The sequence below is a fragment of the Odocoileus virginianus genome, chromosome 29, assembly GCF_023699985.2.
Source record: "Odocoileus virginianus isolate 20LAN1187 ecotype Illinois chromosome 29, Ovbor_1.2, whole genome shotgun sequence".
NCBI classification, from domain to species: Eukaryota; Metazoa; Chordata; class Mammalia; order Artiodactyla; family Cervidae; genus Odocoileus; species Odocoileus virginianus.
Window position 1 is genome coordinate 42,563,721 of NC_069702.1, and position 10,232 is coordinate 42,573,952.

A 10,232-nucleotide genomic window follows, 5' to 3' on the forward strand; every position below is an offset into this window, starting at 1 on the left:
TGGCAGGCTATTAGGTGAAGGGAGAGTTGAAGCTTCCCCTCTAACAGTTATGACTTTTCTCTTTTCTAAATAGCTTCTGCGTCATGGTATTGGTCTGTCAACAAGTTCTGATAGTGAAATGATTACCCAGCTACTGGCTTATACCCCTCCTCAGGAACAAGATGACACCCCAGACTGGGTAGCAAGGTAATTGTAAAAGTAGACTGAGCTTGTAGCTGTCATAATGTGACCTTTGTCTTGCATGTGTTTATAATGAAGATTATTCATTGAATTATTTAATTGATTCCAGGATTAAAAATTTAATGAAAGAAGCACCCACAGCATACTCTCTGCTTATAATGCACAAAGATGTGATTTATGCAGTCCGAGATCCCTATGGAAATCGTCCTCTATGCATTGGCCGTCTTATTCCTATTTCTGATATAAATGATAAAGGTAATGAACTTCAAAAGAAATACAATAATTTTATAATGCTTTTCCAAGCCATTGTCCTACTATAGCACACCCTGAAATCTTTAGGCATTAGGAACTTACTGAATACAAAAGCTCGGTAAAAAGAAAAAAGTGGCACTTAGTTTTTCCCTCTTTTTTAGCCGCTCCAGGTAGGATGTGGGATCTTAGTTCCCTGATCAGTAATCGGAGTCGTACTTCTTGTATTGGAAGCACCAACTTTTAAACCACTGGACTGCCAGGGAAGTCTTGGCACTTGTATTTCTGAGGATGAGCCACTTTTAATATATTTAATGGGCATTCCTATTTTGTCCTGACTGAATGACCTATTCATATCCTTTGCCCAGCCTTTTCATTTGCGCAATGTGATTTCAGTGATTTTCTTTTTGACTTGTCAGATGTCTTATTCGAGCTGTGAAGTCATTTTGTTTGAAGGAAGCTTGCGATCTTATCTTTGGTACTAGTCAAACAAGGAGTTCTTAAAGTCATAGTCATGGATAGTGTTTGAGATCTTTTGTTTTTAAAATTGGTGTTTAACTGTTCTCCTGAAATAGGTAGCCTCTTTTAAATTTCTTGAATTCAATAACTGAATTGTCTTGTGATTTACAGAAAAAAAACCATCAGAAACAGAAGGATGGGTGGTGTCTTCAGAATCTTGTAGCTTTTTATCTATCGGTGCAAGGTAAATTTTGTATCATTCAACATAACAACTTTTCCATATCAATTAAAAAAATTTTTACATGAAAGTTTTGCTTCTGATGTCTGCAAGAACACATGCTTTTAAATGCAGTTTCTTGTGTACATTGTGCTCAGCAGTTGCACTGACATTAATGTCCTGGTTTAGTCACTAAGTCATGTCTGACTTCTGTGAACCCACCGGCTATAGTCCACCAGGCTTCTATGTCCTTGGGGTCTCCCAGGCAAGAATACTGGAGGGGATTGCCATTTCCTTCTCCAGGGCATCTTCCTAACCCAGGGATGGAACCCATGTCTCCTGCATTGGCAGGCAGATTCTTTACCCCAGAACCACTGGGGAAACCCTGACGTGCCAGTAGTACCTGCTCATCCTGGAACTGGGATCTTGTTTTCAAAATACCGTGAAACTTATTTTAGAAAGGAAGAATCTCCTCAACAAGGAATAGTTATGAGCAAAAAAATTTAAGCCTGGATAAAAATGTTCTCTTTAACCTTCATTCCATTACAAATCAATAAATTGCAGGACTTTTATTTTTTTTTTAATTCTAAATTCATGTGTAGGGTAGCAGATTTATAGAAATTACTGTTGGAGGAATATTTTTTTTAAAGCCAATAGACTTTCTATTAAACTGAACCCTTTTTCCTTTATAAGGAAAGGGACTCTGTGCACTTTATAATAGATAATTAGCCTTAAGGACTGGTTTGCTTCAAGTCTCCTTTAACATTGTTTCCCAAGATATTACCGTGAAGTCTTGCCTGGAGAAATTGTGGAAATATCCAGACATAAAGTCCAAACTCTTGATATTATACCAAGGTCTGAAGGAAACGCAATGGCTTTCTGCATCTTTGAATATGTTTATTTTGCAAGACCAGATAGTATATTTGAAGGTAAGTAAAATATCTCTAACTATTGATGTAAATCTGTTATCTCACTGAAACAAGAAAGTACTTGGGCCCAAAGGCTTTGAAGGCACAGATATATGTTGTGAAAAGATCACAGTTCCTCTGACTGTCAGATTTTTTTCCTTTTTGGAGTAAAGAGTATGATTTTTAGCTATGTATTAAGGTTAGTTGTTTTAATTAATTGATTAGCTTACTTATATTTATCTGGCTGCTTCGGGTCCTGGCTGTGGCACTTCGGGTCTTCATTATGTCATGTGGGACCTTTTGCTGTGGTGCGTGGACTCTCTGGGGGTAGCACACCGGCTTCCGGAGTTGCAGCAGCCTGGCTCTCTAGTTGTGGCAGGAAGGTTCCAGAGCACACGGGCTTAGTTGCTCTGTAGCATGTGGGATCTTAGTTCCCTGACCAGGGATTGAACCCTTGTCCCCTGAATTGCAAGTTGAATTCTTAACCATTGGACCACTAGGGAAATCCCAAGGTTAATTTTCTTTTTTTTTTTTTAAAGAGTGAATTCCCCATGATTTATGTGTTTCCACTCGAGTGTTTTTTTCGTCTAGCTTTTCTTTTGGTACTCAATTCTATAGCATTCGAACAAGTTAGTTTCTTACAATAATGATATGCTGGGCTATATTATACTAAGTAAAAATCTATTTCCTTTTCCAAATATTCTAGACCAGATGGTTTACACAGTAAGATATCGTTGTGGTCAGCAGCTGGCCATTGAAGCCCCCGTGGATGCAGATTTGGTTAGCACTGTCCCAGAATCCGCTACACCTGCTGCTCTTGGTTACGCATCAAAGGTATTTTCTCTTCATTAACACACAGTGAATTGCTTATTTAGCACTGGGATTAGAAATCCATGTATATAAAGAGAAACTCATCAATTTATGAGTAAGGAAAAAGACAGTGTTTCTTTACAAGAGTTACTTATTTTCCAGCCTTTTCATTTAGTGGCACTGTTTTTTAGCAGATCCACAAAAAATTCACCCAAAGACTAGGAGAATGATCCCCTCATTTTAGAAAGATATCATCATACTATATATAGAGTTTAGTGGTAATATTTACTTATTATAAAGTATCCTCATAAGCCACTGGTGTATTGTTTCCTGCTGAGTATGGATAATAATAAAGCTATTTTTAAAATTTTGTATAATGTTCTTAGTACTATGCTTAACTGCATTTTTCATAACCAAGTAGATTATATAATTATAGTGATTCTGGGGTATAACAGGTATAATAGCCAACATTCATTGTGTTGGGAAGTTCAGTTTATGAACTTTCTAAAGAAATAATATGCATACAATATGTGGGTTTTTTTCATAGTGATTTATTCTTTGTCATGTGTTCACATTCTTAGCATTTTCTTCCAAGATAGAGAAATAACAATACATAAGAAAGAAACATTATAAATTCTAGTAAAATGAATTGCTTTTCCCACTAAGTAGAAGACTTTTGTTAATTTTTCTTTTTGCCTTGTCTTCCCTACAGTTTAGATAGTGAAGGAAAATTATAATCTGATGATGGAGAGCTCAGAATTATAACTGTGTTTAAAGTTTTACATACATGTTCTAATGGAAGCATGACCTAGAGAAAACAGGGCCCTCGAGCTCTCCGTGTATGTGCTGCTCATTGTCCGTTTACTCCTTCTCTGGTAGTGTGGGCTTCCGTACGTGGAGGTGCTGTGTAAAAACCGGTATGTAGGAAGAACATTCATTCAGCCAAACGTGAGGTTAAGACAGCTTGGTGTTGCGAAAAAATTTGGAGTGCTGTCAGACAACTTTAAAGGAAAAAGAATTGTTCTTATAGATGATTCAATCGTGAGAGGCAATACCATCTCGCCCATAATCAAGTTACTCAGAGAATCTGGTGCAAAAGAGGTAAGTAATATTAAAACATCTGTCCTATAAATTTACAATATGATAAAATCGGTAAAACTTTATGTTAAAATTTTTATAAACCTAATTTAAAACTAACAAATCATAAAATAGAATACTTTTAAATTTGTAGGATATTGATTACTTTTTTTATGAAGATGTAGAAGCAGTCCTACTGTAATAACTTGACACATTGGGTTATATTATCACATCGCAAAGCTTATTCTAACTAAATACTTCAATAATTCATATTACTAAATGAGATGTGTCATTTACTAATAGTTGATCAGATTTAGAAGTAAAATCCATTGTGGAGAAAATGATATAGAAAGCAGTATGACAGTCTTAAGATAATTATGCTTAAGATTTCTAGCCTTTTTTAATGACTAGTTATGATTATGATAATCTCTTTGGAATTCTGTGAAAATCATGTAATGAAGACAAAGAAGTGTAAAGTTAGTTCAGCACCCATACTATAGTAAAAAAGGAAGACACAAATAAATACAAAAACTGGAAATAGCTTATATATCTACCAGCAGGAAATAATTTGGTAAATTGATACATCAGTATGATGAAATACAATGCAACCATTAAAAACTATGAAGACTGCTAAACATGGGGAAATCTTTGCTGTTATAAGAAAGGTAAAAAGTAAATGTGGACACTGATTATAGCTTTGTAAATTTTCCTGAAAAAAGTCAGAAAATAGTGATAGATTTAGAAAAGTAGACAAATATAGCTATTTGTAATAGTAAGTTTTTTTTTTTTTTTTAAATTATATCCTGGTAGGTGTTATTTTCTTTATACTAATAAAATGGTAAAATAAGAGGTAGGCAAAAGTTCCTTTCAAGTGTTAGAAGAGAAAAATGAAGGTGGTTCTAGGAATGTAATAAATGAGAAAGGAGAGATCAGAAGAAAGAAATATCCTTGTCAGTAGGTGACAGAAAGAAACAATGGGCAGCTCTGTATGAAGAACCCTTTACAAGTGGATAACATTTCTAAATTCTTGTCCAGGTCACTTTAGGGTCTAGAACAGGGCTGCTCAAGTAGGATTCTTGGTCATTCTTTAAGTTAATTCTAAAAGTAATTCTGACTGAACACTTGGAGTTCTGTATATATATCACATGATTTTTTTCTACCTATTATTTTGAAAGAAATTTTGTAGTGTGCTTTGCTGCCCCTATGTTTTTAAAACATTCTGTAAAACAATTTTATGTTTCATTTGCCAGTGACAGAATTTTGCATAATTGTTCTTCCAGTGAATGTCGAACTATTTAATGCATGAAATGATTTCTTTCCAAGGTACATATTCGTGTAGCTTCACCACCAATTAGATATCCATGCTTCATGGGAATAAACATACCAACAAAAGAAGAGCTTATTGCTAATAAACCAGAATTTGAGCATATTTCAGATTATCTAGGTAGGTATCAAAATTTCTATAAACTTTGATCTTTATTCATTTTTTAACAGAAAATCCAAGCTTATCAATCTTTACACTTTTAATGAAAAATAGTGTTCGATATTTGTTAAAAGAAGACGTTATGTATGCTGAGCAGACGAACAATAGTGCTGTGACAGAGAGCTAGGCCAGGTGAGCTTGGAGGAGAAGGAAGAAGGGCTTTCACAGCAGAGATTGCTTATCAGTTCACATCTCCCGAAGCTCAGATCAGAAGAAAAACAAGTACTTTCACCACAGATTTCTAATAAAACTATTTGGATGTGGGTATAAATCAGAAGTGAAAAGCTTGTGTAGACACATCATTAACAATGAGGTCAGAAGACTTGCAGATGGAGGTCATCCTGGGAAGACATTTACCTTTCAAATTCAGGTGAGGTATAAACTATAAACATCATCTACATGTTCATCCATGTGGTATGCCCACCACATTCACTGCTTTACGGCTGGTGTTTCTCTTAACTGGTCATGCCTGGTTGGGTCTGAACCTTAGCAGTTAAGCATTTCCAATATTACCCAACTGATATATTGTGAACACTCACTCTGCCAGGACCGTATCTATATTATTGTAATAATATTACAAAAATGCTATAGTTAATATTTCTCTTATCTGATAGATGAAAAATATAGACCTGGGAAAAGTAAATGACCTTGAGCTCAAATGTGAACCCAGATCTTCCTGACTTCAAAATCTATTATTCAAGAAAACTGACTCCTGAAGCCTTCTGAATCCATTTTAGACACAAATTCTCCACTGTTATTTTAAATTGTTATCCCTTAAATTCCAATTTAAAATTCTAAAAAATAATAAAGACCCTGTGTTTTATTGGTGCTCCAGCCACCACCACCCCCTCCTTTTTTTCCTAAGAGAGGCTAAAGGAGGGAATTCCCTAGCAGTCTAGTGACTAGGACTGTGAGCTGTTACTGCTGAGAGCCCAGGTTCAATCCCTGGTAGAGGAACTAAGATCCCAGAAGCCATGCGGCCAATAAATTAGTAAATAATTGAAATTTTTAAAAAATAAATTAAAAAAGAGAGAGAGGCTAAAGGAGAAATTTTTATTCTGGCTTATGTTTTCCTGTTTGTAACTGTTCTCTGTTAGGCAGTTCTTCCATTCCAAAGGAAGTGCCATGACCTTTTCCCCCTCTTTCCCCCTTCAGGAGCAAGCAGTGTTGTGTATCTGTCAGTAGAAGGACTGGTTTCATCTGTACAAGAAGGAATAACATTGAAAAAACAGAGAGAGAAAAAGCAAGACATTATGGTTCAAGAAAATGGGAATGGTCTGGAATGTTTTGAAAACAATGGTCATTGTACAAAGGAAGATATTATGATTCAAGAAAATGGGAATGGTCTGGAATGTTTTGAAAAGAGTGATCATTGTACAGCTTGTCTGACTGGAAAATACCCTGTGGAATTGGAATGGTAGCTGCCAGGGGCAGACATGGTATTTCAGGACACAGAAGCTGGTGAAGAAGTTGTAGTGGTTATACCTCCATTTACTGTTACTCAGTTGGTACAATGTGAAATGCTACATGCTTGTGTTGTCAGTTGTGAGATTTTTTTTTTTTTTTTTTCTGAAAAGGATACGAAATTGTCATGATTTATTCAGTAATCCTGGATAAACACTTTGGTATTATCTAGGAATTTGGATGATCCTTTCAGTTTTATTTGGTACTGTTATTTTTTAGAGATCATGTACATTTCAGATCAGCAGCAGTAACGCAGCAGATGGGTGAGTTTCTGTCTTAGAGAAGATTGCCAGGCATTATACTCTCACAGGTTCTTAGGGAATTTTGTGGGATGTTTAAGAGTTACTGAAATTCACTTATGGAATATTTTCATAATTGAACATTGCCAATTGCATTTAATACAACAATATGTGTTTTGTTTTTTCACTCAAGCATTAGCTAGCTTGGTTAGAGAAGACACGTGGTTAAGTGTCATTTGCCAGGTCCATGCTTTAAAGAGTTTGCAAGAGGTTAGACTAAGGTGTTGTGATGCAAACAGGACATGCGAGTTCATTGTTCATTATATATCATACAATTCAATACATCAGATTCAATTAAATTTGAATCCATTATACCCCAAAGTTATCTATCACTAGCGTTCTCTTTAAAAAAAAAACACCTTTTGTGCCTCACTTTCCTCACCTGTGTGATGAGGTGTTTATATTATTAAATTCAATAACTAGCAGTTATTTTGGTGGTTAGAGCCATCATTCCACTTCCCAATTTTAAGACAGTGAATTAGCTTTTGAAATGTTGGCTGTTGGTCTGCAGTCACGATTTCAAAAGGGAGACATACAGCGGTGATTTGCCACCTAGCTTTGAAATGCCTTGATGGTAAAAAGATGTCTGTGCAAAAAAATTTTCCTACATTTCACTACAAGTGTTAATATGATCCATACTACTTAGTGACCTTATGGTAGAAGCACAGGAAGTAACCTAGTACATTTGAAGTAAAAGATCAGTTTTTTTAGATTCTAACAAACGTTTTATCCTTCCTTGGATTATATGCCTTTCAGTGAAGTGCTTGATCACTTGCAAACATGTGTATGCGATGAGACGATCAAGTAGAGACACTGCAGGGGCCGATTTTAAGGAACAAAGAGACAACAACCTTTTCCAGGCAGTGTGCGCATCTAAGCATTAATTCATTAATTTACCACTTGTTCTACTTTATTGAGATCTAATGGATTAGATTTTTTTAAGTTTTTTTTGTTTTATTTTAATTGTTAACATCTGAGGTGACTTGCCTTCAGTCCTTGCTTATGTAAGATTTTTAAAACATAAACGACGTTTTTAGGTGCATTACCTTGATGTGGTGTAGTGTCCAAATCCACCTAGAATTATAATATTTATTAATAACCATAGGCTTTTTCTCTTCGTTCAGTATTTAGTCTCATATGTTGTGTCATGGCAGGCCAGGAGAAACTGTTGACCGCTCTTTAAGCCCATATGCGGCAGGCAGCAGTGGTCACATAACCCTGTGGTGGGGACACAGCAAACCAGCATTTGAATAACACCCTGGGACCATTTGTGCATGTAGCCTCTGGGCTTAAATGCATTCTTTGTAGCACCATGGAGGAGGCGAGACCTTTGGGTCGCTTTTGAACTAGCCTTACTTACATTTTTTACATTTGATTTTTTAAAATAAAACAAGAGACTCAGGGAAAGTACTAAACCAAAATCTCTGATTTGACTTCTGTGTTTTCCATAGTTTTTGGTTTTATTGAGGTGTTTTTAGAAAAGAAAATGGTACTGTGACACTTTAGTAATTTTACAGATTTCTGACTCTTTCTCCACCATGACCTTTTACTTCACAAGTTTCTGAAATGTGAATTACAGTTTTATATCAGTGTAATCTCAAATGTTGTTTAGCTGCTTTAAATTTATATAGGTATGGTAAGCTGCAGAGAAAATGAGAAATATGTTTTCATGGAATCTATATTGTGAACTAAACTAAGCAACTTTTTGTGACTTCCTTGTGATGCATTGGTGACAAATACATGTAATAAGTACATTTAAATATGTGTGTGTACTTTTTCTAAATAGAGATTTTTAGGTAGTGCCTCATGGTGAACAGCAGTCATACCCAGGCTCCATTCTTGGCATCACCTAGTTATACCTTACTTCTCTGATTCAGGCATTTCAATAATAGGACATCTCTTATGAACCAGGCAAACTGTTGATGGAGTAGGAGGCATGAATAAAGTAATTAGAAATGCAGTGCTAAGTAAGCACTACAATAGTGGCCAAGTTCTGGGAAACACTCGCAAGAATAGGGAAGGTGTCACAGAAGAGGAGGCTTAGATTTTCAAACTGTGTGTGTTGTTGGGATGGAGTACTCTTTAAAATAAAAATAAAGTAGATAAATGAACAAACTGTGGTACATCCAGACAATAGAATATTATTTGGTCCTAAAAAGAAATGTGCTGTCAAGCCATGAAAAGACATGGCATGAACTTAAATGGCTATGACTAAGTGAAAGATGCCTGTCTGAAAAGAGTACATACTCTATGAGTCCACCTACATGACATTCTGGAGAAGGCAAAACTATGGAGACAGTGAAAAGATCAGTGGTTGCCAGGAGTTGGTGGGGAGAGAGGGAGGAATAGGTGAAGCACAGGGGAAGTTTTTAGGACAGTCAGACTATTTTCTGTATTACTATGATGATGAATAATGTCACTATATATTTGTCCAAACCTATAGAATATATTGGGTTCTCATATATTACTTTACTTTGCCAATAAAGGTCCATCAAGTCAAAGCTATGGTTTTTCCAGCAGACACATATGGCTGTGAGAGTTGGACTATAAAGAAAGCTGAGCACCGAAGCACTGATGCTTTTGAACTGTGGTGTTGGAGAAGACTCTTGAGAGTCCCTTGGACTGCAAGGAGATCCAACCAGTCCATCCTAAAGGAAATCAGTCCTGGGCGTTCATTGGAAGGACTGATGCTGAAGCTGAAATTCCAGTACTTTGGCCATCTGATACGAAGAGCTGACTCATTGGAAAAGACCCAATGCTGAGAAAGATTGAAGGCAGGAGGAGAAGGGGATGACAGAGGATGAGATGGTTGGATGGCATTACCGACTCAATGGACTTGAGTTTGGGTAAATTCCGGGAGTTGGTGATGGACAGGGAAGCCTGGCATGCTGCAGTACATGGGGTTGCAAAGAGTCAGACATGACTGACTGACTGAACTGAACTGAATAGAGTATATGACACAAAGAATGATCCCTAATGTAGACTAGAAAATTTGGGTGATAATGATGTATCAGTGTAGGTTCATCAGCTGTAACAAATGGACCAGTCAGGGTGGGGACGGAAATTGATAACAGTGAAGTTTATTA

At 36.2% G+C, this 10,232-nt stretch overlaps 1 protein-coding gene across 1 annotated transcript in view; it reads left to right on the forward strand.

Moving 5' to 3' along the window:
• The window catches only part of PPAT (phosphoribosyl pyrophosphate amidotransferase), a 34,187-nt gene extending 25,281 nt beyond the window's left edge, over positions 1-8,906 (forward strand). The window contains exons 4-11 of the mRNA XM_020890655.2: positions 74-186; positions 290-435; positions 1,060-1,132; positions 1,883-2,034; positions 2,720-2,847; positions 3,703-3,924; positions 5,224-5,344; positions 6,539-8,906. Of these exons, the coding sequence (XP_020746314.1) occupies positions 74-186; positions 290-435; positions 1,060-1,132; positions 1,883-2,034; positions 2,720-2,847; positions 3,703-3,924; positions 5,224-5,344; positions 6,539-6,804 (1,221 nt within the window). The 3' untranslated portion in view covers positions 6,805-8,906. The remainder of the gene's footprint in view (positions 1-73; positions 187-289; positions 436-1,059; positions 1,133-1,882; positions 2,035-2,719; positions 2,848-3,702; positions 3,925-5,223; positions 5,345-6,538) is intronic.
• Positions 8,907-10,232: the final 1,326 nt, after the last annotated feature.